The sequence below is a fragment of the Balaenoptera physalus genome (genome assembly GCF_965194825.1).
Source record: "Balaenoptera physalus genome assembly, chromosome: 6".
Taxonomy (NCBI): Eukaryota; Metazoa; Chordata; class Mammalia; order Artiodactyla; family Balaenopteridae; genus Balaenoptera; species Balaenoptera physalus.
Genome location: NC_138885.1, coordinates 614,275 through 633,641, shown reverse-complemented (window position 1 = coordinate 633,641; position 19,367 = coordinate 614,275). Strand labels below are relative to the sequence as shown.

Here is a 19,367-nt window from a genome sequence, read left to right as displayed (position 1 = left end):
AAAAAGAGCTATGGAAACCACTGGGTTAACTTAGTTTACATAGATGATCCTGGCCAAAAATCCACATGATCTATCACGCTCATTATCTTCACCAACAAACTGAACTGTCGTAAAGCATCAATTTTGTTTAATTCTGGGGTTAAATCTGGCCATGCTCTGAATAACTGACACTCATCTCTATGTTCACTTATGTCACAAGACTGTTACGGAAGCAAGTGAGTCAGCACTTTAAGAATACCTAAAGTGCTATCTAGAGTTCATCTTCCATAGCTTTCATCCACCAATTATTGTTCTTCCAGCTCAATTCACAAAGAGTATTTTAGTGACAGCACAAGTAGAAACTGAAAAAAACGTAAGACTATATAAATTTAATCTTACTGCCTAGATTTCTGAGCATTGAGAGAGAGAAACTAAAACTAAAAAAAGTAGGGATCACAAATTCTAATGCTGGCTTTACCAGACACTTGTTATGACCAGAAGAAGAGCACTATATGTGTATCAAATGAGAGGAAAAAATATGGGATCTAGTAATTCAGTAATTGCTGATATTAGCAAAGAATAAATAATGCAACTTAGGAAGGGCTGCATGTCTGTTTCTTTCCACAATTACTTAAATAGTTTAAGAAATGGAAAGAAAGTACCTGAAACATAACATTGGCACACTTCTACCTCTTTTCCCTCACAACCCCTCAAAAAACAGGAGGCTGTGTGATTTCCCCCAAAATCATTTATTCTTTTCATCTGGTTGTAAGACTTTAACTCCATTATTCTAGAGATGAGAGTTTAATGATATTCAACTCACCAGTTAACCAAGCCTTTATCAAACTAAGTAGCAGAGAATTCAATTCAGTAAATGGTCTTGTGGGCTGTTACCACATGCTGGGTAACAGAGGTAACTAAGACTCACTCCCTGCCCTTAGGGGGTTTCCTCTAATAGAAAAGAAATAAGGTTCAAAAGAAGAATGAAAGAAATGCCTCCTAGACTAAATCTATCCAGCGATCAGAACTCTGAAACTATGGAAAACAGCTTTTCAAATTTTTTCATGTTTATGTGTGCACACATATCCAGATTTTTTAAAAACAGAAGAATTCAATTACACTGTTTTGTAACCCTTTTTATTTTTACATCATTCGTGTCAATTAGTATACTTAAAAATCACCGTTTTTAATGGGCTGCAGGTATTCCACTGTAAGGATGTATCAAAATTTACCTCACCAATACCCTGCAGCTAAATGCTCACGCTTATTTTTTTAAATTAGGGATCAGGGGAAATCAAGAAAACAGCTGCAGCTAACATTATTAACAGCTGTACATTTAGCTAAGATGCTCTATAAAACCATCCTAGGAGTTCATCTCCAAGACATGTGGGTTTATAAAGTATCTTACAGAGGTATTCCAGTTAATTTATCAATCACACCAAACGCCCCCCCCCACAAAAAAAACCCACTCCAAAAGGAACTTGAGAATTCTTATTACGTAATATATTTGTCCCTATGGGTCGGGTCCTAAACACTGCAATTACTGTCACTAAACACACACACACACACACACACACACACACCCTCCCTCCCCCACACACAAACCCCATCACAAACTTCCAGAAAACAAGCCTTAAGGTCTTGATATCCTTCTCCCTGCTCCCTCACTCTCCCGGCTACTGTGAATGCCCTACTCTAGAGGCCCTAATATTACTTTTATCCCCGAAGTGTTTGCACTGACTCTCTGACTTCGTTCTCTGCCCACTCCAAACAATCCTACACAATATTCCTATATAAAACTTCCTAAAGAAAAATGTAACCTCCCTGCCTGAAAAATTCCTAATCCCAATTATTAGAGAATAGTGCCAATTTATTATTAACACTTTTGCTATTCAGTTTGGCCACTAATACACCTTCCAATCTTAACTACAACTCTCTTGCAAATACCCTCCAGTCAAATCCTACTAAAGTACTCAATTCTTTGAAAAGCCTCCAACTTCCTACCCTATTACATATGCCATTCTCTCATCTGAAATGCACACGTCAAAGAACATCTATTTACAGATAATCACAGATCTGGAAGGGATCTTAGGGATATCCTAGTCCTCTCACCTTAATTTGCAAACTAGGAACTTCTGTCACTCATTCACCCAAGAGCCCAGAAACCTCCCATCCCAGCATCCTCAAGACACACTGGTAACTCTAGTATGCCCGAGACCAATCCACCGGTTGAGATTTCCAAGTCTCATCTGCAAAGATCATGCTCTAGCAATTTGGCTTAGGGCCAGAACTCTTTTTTTTTTTTAAACAGGCACTTCAGGTTATTCTTAAGCAAGGTGTCAAAGCTTCAGACCATAATAAGAAAAGCACAGGAAAAAAGAAGACATTGAGTATATGTATAGCCTTGTAGCACTTAGCACATCATCTGACAATTTTCATTTCTGTCCCCATTTTAGAGCCTCCAAAAAACAGATACTCACTGCTACTTGTGCCGAATCCATAAATCTCAGTCCAAAATAGTCGCTTTCAATCAGGTCCAAGTGGTACATAATCTGATCAAACAGCTCTTGTCCTTTGGCTTTTTTCTGAAATGGCAAGAAAATAAATCAGTAAGTGACTTATAAGATCAACAAGTCTGAACTGAAGATGGTTTTAATTACACAAGATCTCTTAAAAAAAAAAAACAGTTGCAACACCAAGTATTACCATGTAGCTGGTAATGGGGAAGATACCATGGTTTTCCAATAAACCATTTAAGGCCAAAAGAGAATTTGTGATCTATTATGTGCTTTCCTGGATAGTGTTACTTCCCATCAACCAACAAATATTACCGTGTACCTAACACTACGTGTAAGAAGAAACTCTTGTCTTGTCAATTTTTAGGGTCCCTACTTTAAAGGAGCTTTATAATAACTGGAAAGAGAAAACAAGAAATCTTAGAACACTTAAGCACAAACCATGTGGAACCAACTATATTTGCCAGAGAAGAGAAGAGAGAGTCACTGAGACTAGAATCATCAGTGAAGACTTGAAGATCGGTCTTAAACTGGAAAGAATGTAGGGTAGGAAATAGCAAAAGCAGAAATGGAAGGTGGGAGGGAAAATGGACAGCGAGAAAACTACTGATAACTCAGGAGACACCAAACTGGAGGGAGCCAGGGCGATAACAAAGAAGCTTGCGCAGAAAAAGCAGGTCGCAGGGTGTGCTCTCAGGACCCCTGAGGGATCCCGAGAAGAAAGATCCACACGGCCCCAGGATTCTCCTCACGTACCTCAATCAAGGCAACATACTGCAACAGAGTGAATACAGGAGGAGATGAGAGAATCTAAGTACTGGTCTATTAAATCCAGCATTAAAGAGACTCGTAAAAGTGCATGAAATAATGCTACTCTTCTCACTAAATTCTTTTGTTGTTTAGTAAGATAGTTATTTTTCATAAAAATGTTACTTTTGTTAACCTATAAGGGGTATATTATTGCTATTTTTAAATTAACCAGTAAAGTTTTTCTTTAAGTTTTCAGTTTTTTTTTTTTTTTTTTTTGGGCCACACCACGTGGCATGTGGGATCATAGTTCCCTGACCAGGGATCAAACCTGCGCCCCCTGCAATGGAAGCGTGAAGTCTTAACCACTGGACCACCAGGGAAGTCCCTAATTTTTCGGTTTTAATTCCTAATATGGTAACTATCCATAAATACAACCTTTTAAGTAAAAGCACTGTTGAGGTCCTCAATTTTCATATATGTTGTATCCATGCCCCTCCCCCTAGTTTTAAATTATTTAGAATATTTCCCATTAAAAAAAATGTAGATTTTTTTCATTGAATCATCAATTTCTGCCTTTTAACTGAAAACTTGATTATTTCAACTTGTCCACTGCTTTTTCTGCACTTTCTACATCCTTTCTATATCTGATAAACTGTCATCCTTTTATCAAGACAGCACTTTACCAGGGCCTCATGCCCCCAATCACCCCTCCACCCAATCCTCATCAGGTTTTATGGATATTCTTCCTCTTTCTTTTCTTTTCTTTGGTCATGGTTAATCTTTTTTAAGACAACAACTTTACTTTGGTATTCAATCATTCTTTACATGTCTTACACGTGTGCATTACACATACCTAGCAGCATCTGCGAGATTTCTCTACTCATTTGAGTTTTTCCTCAAGAAATGTTTCCCGTGTGGGACTTTATATGTAATCTTCTATGTTTGAGAATATTTTAATCATGCTCTTATACTTGAATGACAGTTGGCTGGATATAAAATTCAAGGTTCAAAGTTACTTTCTGTCAATACTCTATTACTCAAAATACATTACTCTATCACTCAAAATATATTACTCTATCGTCTTCCGACAGTCTATGTTGCCACTGAAAAGTGTGATGTCAATTTCAGCTTCTTCTTTTTTTTGCCACACTGTGCAGCATGTGTGAGATCTTAGGGATCAAACCTGTGCCCCCTGCAGTGGAAGCTCAGAGTCTCAACCACTGGACCGCCAGGGAAGTCCCTCATTCCTTTTTAAAGCTGAATAATATTCCACGGTATGTATACAGTCGGCCCTCCGTACGGCAGGTTCCGTATCCTTGGATTCTGGTATCTGCAGCAGGTCCTGGAACCAATCCCCCACAGACACCGAGGGATGACTGCAGGCCATTTTGTTTACCGACTCATCTGTGGATGAGCACTGGGTTGTTTCCACCTTCTGGCTACTGTGAATAACACTGCTGTGAACAGTGGTATACAAGTAACTGAGTCCCTGCTCTCCATTCTTTTGGGTACATACTTAGGTGTAGAATACTGTAATTCCATGTTTAACTTTTTGAGAAACCGCCGAACAGTTTTCCGTAGTACCTGCACCATTTTACATTCCTACCAGCAATGCACAGGGTTCCACTTTTTCCACATCCTCACCAACACTTGTTATTTTCTGGATTTTCTTTTTTTGTGTTGGTAACAGCCAACCTAATGGGTGTAAAAGGGTATCTCATGTGGTTTTGATTTGCATTTCCCTAATGCCTAGTGATGTTAAGCATACTTTCATGTACTTACTGGCCATTTGCATATCTTCTTTGGAGAAATATTTATTCAAGTCCTTTTCCTATTTTTGATTTGACTTGCTTTTTTGTTGTTGAGTTGTAGGAGTTCTTTATATATTCTCTATATTAATCCATTATCAGATACACAATTTGCAAATATTTTCTCCCATTCTGTGGGTTGTCTTTTTACTCTCTTGATAGTGAGTATCCTTTAATGCACGAAAGTTTTTAATTTTGATGAAGTCCAACTTATTTATTTTTTCTTGTGCTGCCTACATTTTATTGTCATATCCAAAAAAACACTGCCAGATCTAATGTCATGAAGATTTTCCCCTATCTTTTCTTCTAAGAGTTTCATAGTTTTAGCTCTCACACTTAAAATTTTGTCATTCTGATTCTACACCCACTCGGATGTGTCCGTGTCTTCTTCACAACCAAGCAATTAACTCAGTTCTCCAAGGAGACTGACTGTGTGTCAGACAAACTCAATTCTCACCCTGTCTCCCTGGAGAGAGCATCAGACTCCACCGGTTACAAGCTCAGTCCCACAAGACTGCTCCCACTTCCGATGCCAATCGCAGGTCCAGGTTGCTATGGGTGTGTCTGACCAACTGGCTATTAAACGGCTTCTCATGACCCCCTCCTTGGCTTCAATGAACTTGCTACAACAGTTCACAGAACTCAGGAAATCAGTTTACTCACTAGATTAACAGTTTATTACAAAGGATATCAGCAGATACAAATTAACAGCCAGATGAGGAGATACACAGGGCGAGGTCCCAAACACAAGAGCTTCTGTCCCAGTGGAGTTTGGGACCCAGCACGTGGAAGCGTTCTGGTTCACCAACCCAGAAGCTCTCCAAACCTGTCCTTCAGGGTCTTTATGGAAGCCTCATTAAATAGGCATGACCGATTAAATCACTGGCCACTGGGGACTGAACTCAATCTCTGGCCCCTCCTCCCTCCCAGCTGGGGTGGGGGCGGGGGTACCAGCTTCCAACCTCCTAATCACATGGTGAGTCCCCCAGTCAACCAGTCCCTATCAGTGGGCTACCTAGGGGCTTTGTTAACATAACAAAAACACTTTCAGGGCTCTCCTGACTTAGGAAATTCCAAGGGCTTTTGGAGCTCTGTGCCAGAAACACGACAAGGATCAAATATATATTTATTATAAATCACAATACCACAGTCGTCTTTGATCCATTTTGAGTTAATGTTTGTATATGGTGTAACATAACAATCCAACTTCATTCTTTTGCATGTGGATATTCAATTTTCCCAGCACCAATTGTTGAAAAGACTCTTCCCTCATTGAATGGTGTTAGCACCTCTGCAGAAGATCATTTGACCATGTATTTGAAGGTTTATTTCTAGACTCGCCATTCTGTTCCATTGGTCTGCATGTCTGTCTGTATGCTAGAACCACACTGTTTTCATTACTATAGCTTGGTAATAAGTTTTCAAATCAGGACATGCAAGCTCAACCTTTTCCTTCTTTTTCAAGACTGTTCTGGCTATTTGGAGTCCCATGAGATTCCATATGAATTTTAGAATGGTCTCTCCTATGTGTGCAAAAAATGTTCTTAGAATTTTGATATGGAGTGCACTGAATCTACAGATCACTTTGGGTAGTACTGTCCTCTTAACAATATTAATCTTTCAATCCATGAACACGGGTTATCTTTTCTTTAGATATTCTTTCATTTCAGTAACGTTTTGTAGTTTTCAGTGTACCCGTTTTTTGCCTCCTTGGTTAAACTTATTCCTAAGTATTTTATTCTCCTTGATGCTATAGTAAAGGAATTATTGTCTTAATTTCATTTTTGGATTGCTCACTACTAGTGTATAGACGTGCACTTGATTCTTGTTGGCTGATCTTGTATCCTGCAACGTTTCTGAATTCTTTTATTAGCTCTAATAGTTTTACTGTGGAATCTTTAGGGTTTCCTACTTATAAGATCAAGTCATCTTGAACAGAAATAATTTTACTTTTTCCCTTAGAATTTGGATGCCTATCATTTCTTTTTTCTGCCTAACTGCTCTGGCTAGAACTTCCAATACTATGTTGAATAATAGTGCTGAAAGCAGGCATCCTTGTCTTGTTCCTAATCTTAGGGGAATAGAGACTTATCTTCCATTTCTTAGCTTTTCTCTTATGCTTCCTATTTTGTACTTTCTTTCCTCCTATGAGAAGAGTTCCTAAATATGATCTTCCCACTCACTAATTTGTCCTTTATTTTAAATTTGTCTCCTTATTTTGCTATATTCATTAGGATGAATAAGCTTCTCTGGATTATGTGTAACAACAGAAAGAGCTCAACCCTAGTCTGTATCAGCTCCATTTAGCTCTGAGAAATTAGTGGGGGTGTAGGTGAGTCCTAGAGGAGAGGCCCAAGAATCAGAAAACCATAGTCAATCACTTCCCATTCAACAAACAACTTTTCAGGTCTGTGATTCACTCCCATTCCAAAGGGAAGGGGAAAGGAACACTAGATACATTCCTTTCATTATAATGTATCACTCCGTGAAAGTTTGATGGAAGAGGGGTAGGGAATTCAGGTAAAGAAATTTTAAGGGACTTCCCTGGCGATCCAGTGGATAAGCTTTGCCTTCCAATGCAGCGGGTGCGAGTTTGATCCCTGGTCAGGGAGCTAAGATCCTACATGCCTCAGGGCCGAAAAACCAAAACATAAAACAGAAGCAATATTGTAACAAATTCAATAAAGACTTTAAAAAAAAAAAAAAGGTTCACATCAAAAAAAAAAGCGCTTCCCTGGTGGTGCAGTGGTTGAGAATCTGCCCACCAATGCAGGGGACATGGGTTTGATCCCTGGCTGAGGAGCAACTAAGCCCGTGTGCCACAACTACTGAGCCTGCGCTCTAGAGCCCATGAGCCACAACTACTGAGCCCGCATGCCACAACTACTGAAGCCCACGTGCCTAGAGCCCGTGCTCCACAACAAGAGAAGCCACCACAATGAGAAGCCTGTGCATCGCAACGAAGAGTAGCCCCCGCTCGCCGCAACCAAAGAAAAGCCCGTGCACAGAAACGAAGACCCAATGCAGCCAAAAATAAAAAAAATAAAATTACAAAAAGAAATGTTAGGAGTGAGGATTTCTAGAGGTAGAGAACTTTGGGGAGTGCTGTCATGATTTATTCTTGAGGACACAGTCAGGGGGCAGATACCAAATATCAAGACAACAATGGAGGTAAAGATTAAGACCTGAATTCAAACATTTGAACATATTTTTTCCACTAACATGATGGAAAAGAGAAATATGGACAAAGGAAGGGAAGAGACAGTTGTTACTGGAAATGACAAAGAAAGCTTTTGATTTTAAATCATACTTACAATAACTAAGCCCCAGAGCAGTGCTAACAAACTTAAATAGAAAATAGCAATTACGCAAAAAATTTGCAAATGGCAATGATCCTAAAAGGAACACAAAATATTTCTAAGTTATAGCAGGAAGTCACAGAAATATTTACTTATCTGGTACTAAAGTTACATGCTTCCATTACCTTCATTCTAAGGTGCATTTCTAGAACCAATTTCAGATTCCATCAACATTCTGTATCTGCTTCAAAGACCAAAGGGAAGCCTGGCTCCCTTATTCGGCTCTCATCCTCATCTTTATTCTGCCAAAGCATCATCTGCCAGCTTCTTGAAACATGGGAGTTGTGTTTTGAGAAAAGAGAGAATGGGCTTCTGCCAGCTGAGTAGCTGCCTCCTCAGAATAAAAATCTTTTCAAGGGTATGTATTGACTCCTTAATAGAGACTAATTATAGGCCAACCAATAGTGAACACAAGGTATTTGCAGGTTCCTGATGTTAATAATGCTCAAACTAACAGAAATCTGACATCTCAAAATGAGAATCTCCCAAAACATCTTAATTTGAAATTCAGGGATAGCATGAATATTTTAAAAACTTTCATCTGGAGTCCAGTCAGCATGAAAAAGAACTATACTGTTTTCATGAAAATAAGTCTCAGACAATAAGTAAATACTTTTTTCTTGTTTTTAATATTGTCTCTACGGACTTCCCTGGTGGTGCAGTGGTTAAGAATCCGCCTGCCAATGCAGGGGACACGGGTTCAAGCCCTGATCCCGGAAGATCCCACATGCCGTGGAGCAACTAAGCCCGTGCGCCACAACTACTGAGCCTGCACTCTAGAGCCTGTGAGCCACAACTACTGAGCCCACACGCCACAACTACTGAAGCCCGCGTGCCTAGAACCCGTGCTCCGCTACAAGAGAAGCCACTGCAATGAGAAGCCTGCACGCAGCAACGAAGACCCAATGCAGCCAAAAATAAATAAATTTTAAAAAATTGTCTCTAAAAAATTTTTTTATTGAAGTATAGTTGATGTACAATATTATATGTTACAGGTGTACAATATAGTGATTCACAATTTTTAAAGGTTATACTCTATACTTACTATAAAATATTGGCTGTATTCCCTGTGCTGTACAATATATCCTTGTAGCTTATTCATTTTATACAGTCACTTGTACCTCTTAATCCCCTCCCCCTAACTTGCCCCTCTCTTTTTCCCTCTCCCCACTGGTAACCACTAGTTTGTTCTTTATATCTGTGAGTCTGCTTCTTTTTTGTTGTATTCAGTAGTTCGTTTTATTTTTTAGATTCCACATATAAGTGATTATCATACAGTATTTGTCTGTCTCTGACTTATTTCACTTAGCATAACATCCTTCAAGTCCATCTGTGTTGTTGCAAAAGGCAAAATTTCATCCTCTTTAGGGCTGAGTGGTATTCCACTGTATATATGTACCACATCTTCTTTACCTATTCATCTGTTGATGGACACTTGGGTTGCTTCCATGTCTTGGCTATTGTAAATTGTGCTGCTATGAACACTGGGGTGCACGTGTCTTTTTGAATTAGTGTTTTTGTTTCTTTCCCATTCCATACTCTCTTAAGGGTTTTTCATTTCATTACGCACTTAAAAATTCACAGGAAATAACATTTTTGACATAATGTATCATTCAATTCTATTCAACAATTACTGGATGACACCTATTATGCATTAGCTGCTAGAGGTATACAGATGAATATGTGTTTACTTCTTGTCCTCAAGCAATCACAAGGTCCTTACTAAGAATAAAATCGTACACAACTAGTTTAAACACAATCAATATGAGTGTTATCCTTGCAGTATCGACAAAATGCTAAGGAAATGAGGGTGAGTTAAGTCTGCTTAAAACTAGTAAAGCCTTCAGAGGAATTTATATCTGAAATTGGGCCTGGAAGGGTTGATACAACTCTGCCACTTTAGGTAAAAACAAAATGAAGGAAGATATGAAATCTTGACAGTCTATGGTGGGGTTGAGGACAGAGACAGACTCGAGGCAGGCAAGAGTTAGAAGGCAAAGTGGCAGAAGCTGCCAATGTGATTCTTCCTAAAACTGCAAAACAGAATGTCACTCTCATCCTTAAAAAATTATTCCTCTTCCTCTACAGATTAAAGTGCGAATTCCAGGGCATGAACAGTCTTTCCTACTGTTCCTTGCTCACTCTTACAGCCTCATCTCCTGTCACTCCAGCATTTTCACCGCTTACAATTTCCCTAGTAAGTCATACCTCTGAGCCTTAGCAAAATGCAGTTCTTTCTGCTCAGAACGTCCTTTAGGTCTCCAATGAACTCTGACTTCAAGAATGAGTACATCTATGTTACCTTCCAAAAAAGCCAGACCCTGAACCCTCCTTCCTGTGCTACTCTGTACCTATAATTCCAGTTAGTATAAACCCTATGCAAAGGCACAGAGTTGTAAAATAGTCTACCATGTCTGGGCAAAGAGTAAGATGGTCCAGTGTGGCCACAGTGTGTAGAATAGGGATGTGAAATCCCTGATCCCAGGGTCGACCTCCTACTCATTTTCATACACCCTCTCATCTTGCAGCTACTGAATACGAACCAAGCAGAAAACTAGAAGTGAAACAAAGATCCACACAGCTCTGGCAAACTAGTTTCTTGTTTCAGTTAAATCTATAGACTAGTGCTTGCTATTTATATTCTTTTCTTTCCTAACAAATTCCTCTAGGTCACCACCTCATTCAGACACAGTCCTCACTTCATAACCTCTTTTGTGGAAGATTAAGACCATCAAGAGAGCATCTTCCCATCAGTCTTCTATCTTTCTCAGCATAAGATGGTATTCCTCCTAGAACGTTCCTATCATTTCTACCTGTGTATGTAAAACCATTTCGACAAACTCAGATCTCCCCTATCCAGCCATGCTCTAGCTGCTGTGCTATTTTCTTTCTTCCTTGCCAATTCTCGCGTGTCAATCCCCCGTTTTCCCTTCATGCACTCCCTCAGACAACTAAACAATATTTATTAAGCACCCACTGGGTACAAGGGACTATAAGAGACCCCAAAAATATAAGATTGTCCCTAATAATTCCTTTAAACCTTCTGAAATATGGCTTCCAAACACATCCCACTGAAGCTCTTTTTCCCACTTCATCCCTTTACCCCTTCTCTGCATGACAGCCGACTACCCTCTCCTGATCTTCCACACAATCAACATTACCCTCTACACCAGAGTGAGAATTATATTTTACTCATTTCTAATCTACATTCTCCACCTCCATATCCATGTACAAAGCATTTCTTCCACTGCAAACTTACAGCCACAGTTATTCTGCAGCCCCATCATCTTGTGCCTTTATTACTGTAGTCTCTTACTTTTTTTCCCTGTAATGAATCAAGCATATCACCTTTAAATCAAAGCTGTATGTCACTTTTATCATGTTTCTTAACGACTAAAAAAACTTTAAGTGGAATAAAACACAAGTATACAAAAATCCATGCATTCTTAAACAGCTCTGAGATATAAATCACACACCACACCACTCACCCATTAAAAGTATATAATTCAAAGGTATATTCACAGATATATACAACCATCCCCACAACTACTTTTTGAAAATCTTCATCGCCTCAAAAAGAAACCTCATATCCTTTAGCTACTGGCCCCAACCACCCTTCACACCATCCTCTCTGTCCCCACCCATCTGTCCTAAGCAACCTCTAATGTGCTTTTTTTTTCCCCTTTGGATTTCTCTATTCGGGACTTTCATGCGAATGGAATCACATAATATATGGTCTTTTGTGACTGGTTTCTTTCACCTAGTATAATGTTTTCAAAGTTCATCCATGTAGCATGTATCAGTACCATTTCCTTTATGGTCAAGTACTGATAGTATTCCATTATACAGATATAACACATTTTATTTATCTATTCATCTGCTGACACTTACCTGTCTGGGCTGCTTCTACCTTCTGGCTATTCAGAATGATGCTGCTATGGACACCTGTGTACAAGTTTTTGTGTAAACGTGTTTCCAATTCTCTTGGGCATATACCTAGAAGTGGAACTGCCAGATCACATGGTAACTATGTTTAATCATTTGAGCAACTGCCAGACTGTTTTCCAGAGCAGCAGCTGGACCACCTTAACATTCCTGCTAAAACATGTAAGAGGGTTCAGATTTCTCCACATCCTCACCAACACTTGATATTACCTGGCATTTTTATTTTAGCCTTCCTAGTTGGTGTGAAGTAGTATCTCATGTTTTTTATTTGCATTTCTCTGACAACTAATGATGTCAAGCATTTCATGTGCTTGTTGGTCATTTGCATATCCTATTTGGAGGAATGTCTATTCAGATCCTTTGCCCATTTTTAAATTGGGTTATTTGTCTTTTTACTATTGGGTTCTAACAATTTTTCACATGTTCTAGTTACTTATCAGATATATAATTTTCAAATACTTCCTCTCATTCTGTGAGAGTCTTTTCACTCTCTTGATGGTGTCCTCTGAGGCACAAAGGTTATAATTTTGATTAAGTTCAATTTATTTATTCTTTTGTTGTTCATGTTTTTGGTGTCATATCCAAGAAACTGGTATCAAATCCAAGGTCATGAAGATTTATCCCTGAATTTTCTTCTAAGAGTATTATAGTCTTATGTTCAGGACTTTGATCCATTTTGAGTTAATTTTTGTATATGTAGGAGTTAAGGGTCCAACTTCATTCTTTTGCATGTGGCTACTCAGTTCTAGCACCACTTGTTGAAAAGACCATTCTTTCCCTCATCGAATGGCTCTGGCACCCTGTCAAAAATCAACTGACCATAGATGTGTGGGTTTATTTCTGGGTTCTCTATTCTGTTCCATTGGTCCTTGCGCCAGCAAAGCACACCATCTAGATTACTATTGCTTTACAGTTAAGTCTTAAAACTGGGAAATGTGAGTCCTACGACTTTGTTCTTTTTCAAATATTGTTTTGGCTATTCTGGGTCCCTTGCAATTCCATATGAATTTGAAAATCAGCTTGTCAATTTCCACAAATAAATCAGCTGATATTCTGGTGGGGATTATGTTGAATCTGTAAATCAGTTTTGGGTATACTGCCATCTCAACAATGTTAAGTCTTACAATTCGTGAACACAGGATGTTTTTTCAGTTATTTTAAGATACAATGGTCTATATAATTTAAAGATTTCAGCATCTGTATCAGCAAAGAGGATATATAAAAATTATTATCTAATGGTTAATCAAATATTTCCCATTAATTGAAAACTTAGGAGACGCAGAGTTTTACAAGACAGGCTATTTACTAAACAATACTAAGCTCATAAATCAAAGGAGTTACTATGGCATTCCCAAAGAGAAAGTTTAAAAACCAGATAATCAGAAATTTCTATCTGATGCCTTGCCTTTATCATTTACTGAAAGGCACTCTCACTACGTTAATTCCTTAAAAAAAAGGAAGTAGAAGGTATTTAAATTCCTCCCCCAATCTTGAGAGGAAAGGAGAACCGAAGAAAGAAAATGACTATTACTACTAAGTATACATTAATTTGAAGTATATAGATCTAGATTTCTCTGCAGATAATCCCTTGCACATTGCCTGGACAATCATCTGAGTTCCATGCTGCTTGCTATGATCAATACTGACGCGAAACCCAATGGGAAATAAGTATGTGCTTCATTCAATTTCTAAGGTCAACTCTAAATCTTCTTTCAGAGTCATACTAGACTGGCTGAGAAGCTAAATCAAAAAAAGGGAAAACCTGGACATCCCTGGTGGCGCAGTGGTTAAGAATCTGCCTGCCAATGCAGGGGACACGGGTTCGAGCCCTGGTCCGGGAAGATCCCACATGCCCCGGAGCAACTAAGGCCGTGCGCCACAACTACTGAGCCTGTGCTCTAGAGCCCGTGTGCCACAACTACTGAGCCCATGTGCCTAGAGCCCGTGTTCCGCAACAAGAGAAGCCACCACAATGAGAAGCCCGTGCACCGCAACAAAGAGTAGCCCTCGCTTGCTGCAACTAGAGAAAGCCCATGTGCAGCAACAAAGACCCAACGCAGCCAAAAATCAATAAATAAGTTTGTATTAAAAAATTAAAGAAAGAGAGAAAACCTTTTCTTCCCAGAAATTACTATTCTTCTGGCCATTTTCTTTAGTAAGGCAGTTTAGCTGGGAGGGCAATGCCCATTTTATATCCACGTAAGCATCCAGAGTTAGCTTATTAACTCGAGAATTTCCCCTGCGGAGCTGAAAAGGCGACCGCTCTGGCTGCACAGAGACAAACGTAAAACTCCTGGCTTTTTCGCTGCAGCTGTGTGCGCGCAAGGCGGGCTAACATTTCTGGCCTGATGGAGTATCACACACGCCCTCACTGAGCGCACCAAGCAAGGGAAAGCATTCTAAACCAGTCACTAGCCATTTATTCTACCTTCCTGGTGTCAGCTTCTCCATCAACACCCTCGAGACTTCATACTTCCAACATTAGGTAATGAGAAACTTCCTTCCACTCTCCTACACAGCAATCTCAACATTTTCACCACATACCTAAGCATATTTCAGTGGACTAGGTACACAGAACTCTTGAGATACTTATCAAATAAATATGAAAACTACCCTCACAAAGGAGCACATGTTGGAACATCAGACAAACCCTCAAGAAGCCCTTACAGGAAGAAAATTTAAATGCATTAAAGTCTTTCAGAATCAAAAACCCTGAAAATGCCCAGTCTAATGTACAAATATAATAAATACTCAAAAACATGACTTCAAAACATTTCAAGATATCCTGTCTTAATTTTATCATATTCCATTATTTTGAAAACGTAAAATGTACATACCTAGTAGTACATTCTAAATTACTCAGTTAATCAGAATATTCGTTTAAACAAACTACCCAGTCCCTTCATCTCTCACTCTGCGAGTCTAAGGCCGTCCACGGCTCGTCCGACCATGCACACTGCAGCACCCAGGCTACCGCTTCGCACTAAGTGTTCTTTAATTGCATTTTGCGTGAATGAATGTGCACTAAAGGAGTCTGTAGGGCGGAAGACATTGTGGAACATTCAGTGACACCTCAAATTGCACATTTTACAGCTTAGTCACGTAAACCTTTTAATACAGGGCAAAGACATGAGAAAGAGATTTGGTATTAGCAAACAGCTCAGAAAGAAGCTCCACACCCCCCATAGAGCTACCTCCCCTCCCTCAAAAAAAGAGACCTGCAAGGAATAAGTTAACTCCTTTCAGATATACTGGATTGTTTCACACTGTGAGTTATGATTATTCATAACTGCAAAAGAAATCTCCCCAAAATGTGAATATAATTACAACATCCAACCTTGAAATAAAGATCACAGTGTATGGAAAACCTACCCTGCAAACTACTTTGGGAACAAAGAGATGGGCAGCCAGAGCTGAGGGGTATGAACGAAGTCCTTTTCCTCACTTCGTTCCATTAAAACGTCTACAAGCACACTGAAGTGGGCAGGAAGTATTTGTTTTGAGGAAAGTGAGGAATGTTTTGAAAACTACAAAAAAATACAGAGAATTAAACGTCTTACGGTATCCATGTAAGTATCATCATCGTCCCCAGAGATTCTCACCGCTTTAATAACTGCTCAACAAGGACTGTGAGGAAGGCCCGGGAAGCACAGGGCGTGCTGCCACCGTGGAGAACACACAAACACGCACGCAGAAGACTCACACCAGCAACCGCCCTAACATCCGAAAGTTCCAGTGAAGTGCCACTAACTCCAGAGAAGTCCCAGCGCTCCTGCTATCGAAGGCCACCTGATCCACGCACCCGTGCGGCGGGCGCGGGTCCCACCTGCCCACGTGACCTGATCCTCCGCCCCTCCCCGCAGCTCCAGAGAAGCACGTGACCTCAGCACGAACGTGCAAGTCAGCAAACCGTACCGGCAAGTCCACGCTGACATCGGTCCCGTCCAGGAGGGACACTCGGCAGGTGATGACGGCCCTCGCGTCCCCGGCCGCAGGGATGTGCGTGGCTGCACGCTGGGCCTCGCGGAGCCGGTCCCTCTCGGCCTGTCTGCGCATCGACCGGCGGCCGAGCGTTCTGCGGAAGAAGCTCAGCATTTTGTCACTGCAAAAGACAGGAAAAGCTGTCAGAGATCTCCCGCAATTGGCTGTCAGACAAATGGTGTAATTTAGTAAAGTTCTGTGGGCACTAGGAGATACGTTATTAAAAGAGCATCTGGCCAAGTAAATTTGAAAAAAGTATTATTAATACTGGCTACTTCAGTTGAGTTTTTAAAGACCTTAACCTAAAATATGGCTACAGCTCACAGCACTTCTAAACTTTCTGGACTTTTTTGTAAGGAGCTATCTGGTAAGAGAAGGGCAAACATTTATGAAGTTCAACAGGTCTTTTGGGCCAGTAATTTATATGTACAACAGCCAAATACCCCTACAAACATTAGGAGACGATGCCATACACTAAGGTGCCCCTTGATAATAACAACCATCCTAAGAAGTTCCATTTCTTCTCTGGCCAGATTAGCTACTATTAAGTAGCAATTTAAAATCTGTAATAGAATATTTGATAAAAACTTATATTTGAATTACATTTGAAATAGATGATTATTTTTGTATTTTTACTATGAAATTTCTATGAATTTAATAGTAATTTATAAATTACTATGAAATTTCAGATAGCTTTTCAGTTTACAAACCCTCATATGTAACGTGTGGCCCCAGTCTCCTTCTCCCCAGGGTTCTTTTCGGGCATTGCTCCCTTTGCACCTTGCTGGCCAGTCTCATTTCAGAGGCCTGTCAAAGGTCGCACTTGTCACCGCAGACTTCTAACGCCCTATGTCAGAGAACCCCTCCTAAGCCCTGTTAACTTAACTCCCCCTAACCCTCCCCTGAGGAAATTCTGACATCTAAAGAGTCAGTCACTCCCATCATCACACTTTCACTGAACCTTGAAAATGTTTTTCTGCCTCACTAATCAGATTTTAATTATTCATTTACATGTCCATCTCCTTTATTGTAAGCTCCTTTTTGAAAACTTTTTAAAAATTTACTTACGTATTCATTTATTTATTTTTATTATTTATTTATTTACTTAGCTGTGCCGGGTCTCAGTTGCAGCATGCACGCGGGGATCCAGTTCCCCCACCAGCGATCAGACCCAAGCCCACTGCGTTGGGAGCGTGGAGCCTTATCCACCGGACCACCAGGGAGGTCCCTACTGTAAGCTCCTTGAGGACACAATTCCTACTTTGAACAGGTAGCCACCCAGCACATTTCATCATCAGGTACAACAAACGTTCAGTAAATAATCTTACTGAGTACTCAGAAAAACTCCCCAAATAATATTGTCTTATTTTGATAAGCAAACTAAGGGTCACAGAAATTAAACCACTGACCAAGTCCATTATTTAGTAAATACTGAAGACAGGGGCTCAAACTCTGATTTTCTGACTCCAAATCTTGGTCTTTCTACTACATCATAGGACTATTCATGCAAAACTCACATTATACAGATAAGAAATTATCAAAGACCACAGCTAAAAAGATGCTGAATGAAGATCCAAACATAAAACACACACGATGAATCTGTTTCTTAAAACTTAATTCAGCATATTCAAGAAATAAATTGCAAAGGGGTAAAAAAAAAAAAAGTTGCAAAGGAAATTGCAGATTCAAAGAGACTTAAAACACATATCAAAAAATCACCATGTGTGGGCCTACTTTTAGATCCTAATTCAACTAAAAATTCTTTTAGGTTGTCAGATGTTATCACTGAGGGAAGCTAGGTGAAAAGTATATGGGAACTCTGTACTACTGTAACTTCAGCATAAGTCTAAAATTATTTCAAACTAAAATATTTTCTCAAGTCACGCATTTGTTATTATACATGTAATTTATAAGAAGTCTAGCATAACCAGCTGATGCTGTAAACTAGATAGATGCATTTATAAACATGATAAAAATAAAAGCTGAAGTGTTAAAATAAATGACATATTTTTTAAAAATTCAGTAGCTATCAATTGAGAATTACAGCCTCATTTTACAAGTACGCATACTCCTATGTAATCAGATAAGCTGGCAAAACCATGACAGCTGTCATCGGAACTTCCTAAGGACACAACTATACATACAAACATCTGAACACTAAGTGGATTGTTTATGATAATCAAGGAAGTACTGCCAACTTTCTTTTGGATAAAACAGTGGTTTTAAAGATACGTTTTAAAAAGAAAGTCTTTATCTTTTAAAAGTACATACTGAAAAATTTATAGAAGAATGATGTGATGTCTAGTATTCGCCTCAAAATAATACCAGGAAGGCAGTTAAGCGGGGAGAGAGAGGACACAAATTGGCTAGATAACTGGCCAACAACTGTTGAGGCTGACGGGTGCATGGAGGCTAATAATATTCTTCTGACTACTTCTGAATTTTTCCATAATAAAAAAGTTTTTTCTAAGGGAAAAAAAGTTCAAAGTGAAATACAACTTTATGGTTCCTAGGAAGTACATGAATTATAAAACAAGTTTTCTTTCACCTCACCCTACACCTTAAAAATAGACTCACTGGACTTCCCTGGTGGCGCAGTGGTTAAGAATCCGCCTGTCAACGCAAGGGACACGGGTTCGAGCCCTGGTTCAGAAAGATCCCACATGCCGCAGAGCAACTAAGCCCGTGCGCCACAACTACTGAGCCTGCGCTCTAGAGCCCAGAAGCCACAACTACTGAAGCCCGTGAGCCTAGAGCCCGTGCTCCGCAACAAGAGAAGCCACCGCAATGAGAAGCCCGCGCACCGCAAGGAGTAGCCCCGCTCGCCACAACTAGAGAAAGCCCGCGCGCAGCAACAAAAACCCAACGCAGCCAAAAATTAATTAATTAATTTAAAAAAAAAATAGACTCACCATACAAGCAGAGTTAACCTGCTAAGGAAAAACACAACTTCTTTCTTATTTATAATTTAAATAACTAGGTACTTTGAACTATGAAACTCCATGCCACAAATAACAGGTTCTTTTATT

At 39.6% G+C, this 19,367-nt stretch overlaps 1 protein-coding gene across 5 annotated transcripts in view; it reads right to left on the bottom strand.

Annotated features, from left to right (window-relative positions):
• The window catches only part of EPB41L5 (erythrocyte membrane protein band 4.1 like 5), a 135,108-nt gene that overhangs the window by 112,828 nt on the left and 2,913 nt on the right, over positions 1 to 19,367 (bottom strand). For all 5 annotated transcript variants that reach the window (XM_082464736.1, XM_082464738.1, XM_082464739.1 and 2 more), the window contains exons 2-3: positions 16,273 to 16,459; positions 2,460 to 2,564 (exon numbers count right to left, since the gene is read on the bottom strand). In XM_082464736.1, the coding sequence (XP_082320862.1) occupies positions 2,460 to 2,564; positions 16,273 to 16,452 (285 nt within the window). In that variant the 5' untranslated portion in view covers positions 16,453 to 16,459. The remainder of the gene's footprint in view (positions 1 to 2,459; positions 2,565 to 16,272; positions 16,460 to 19,367) is intronic.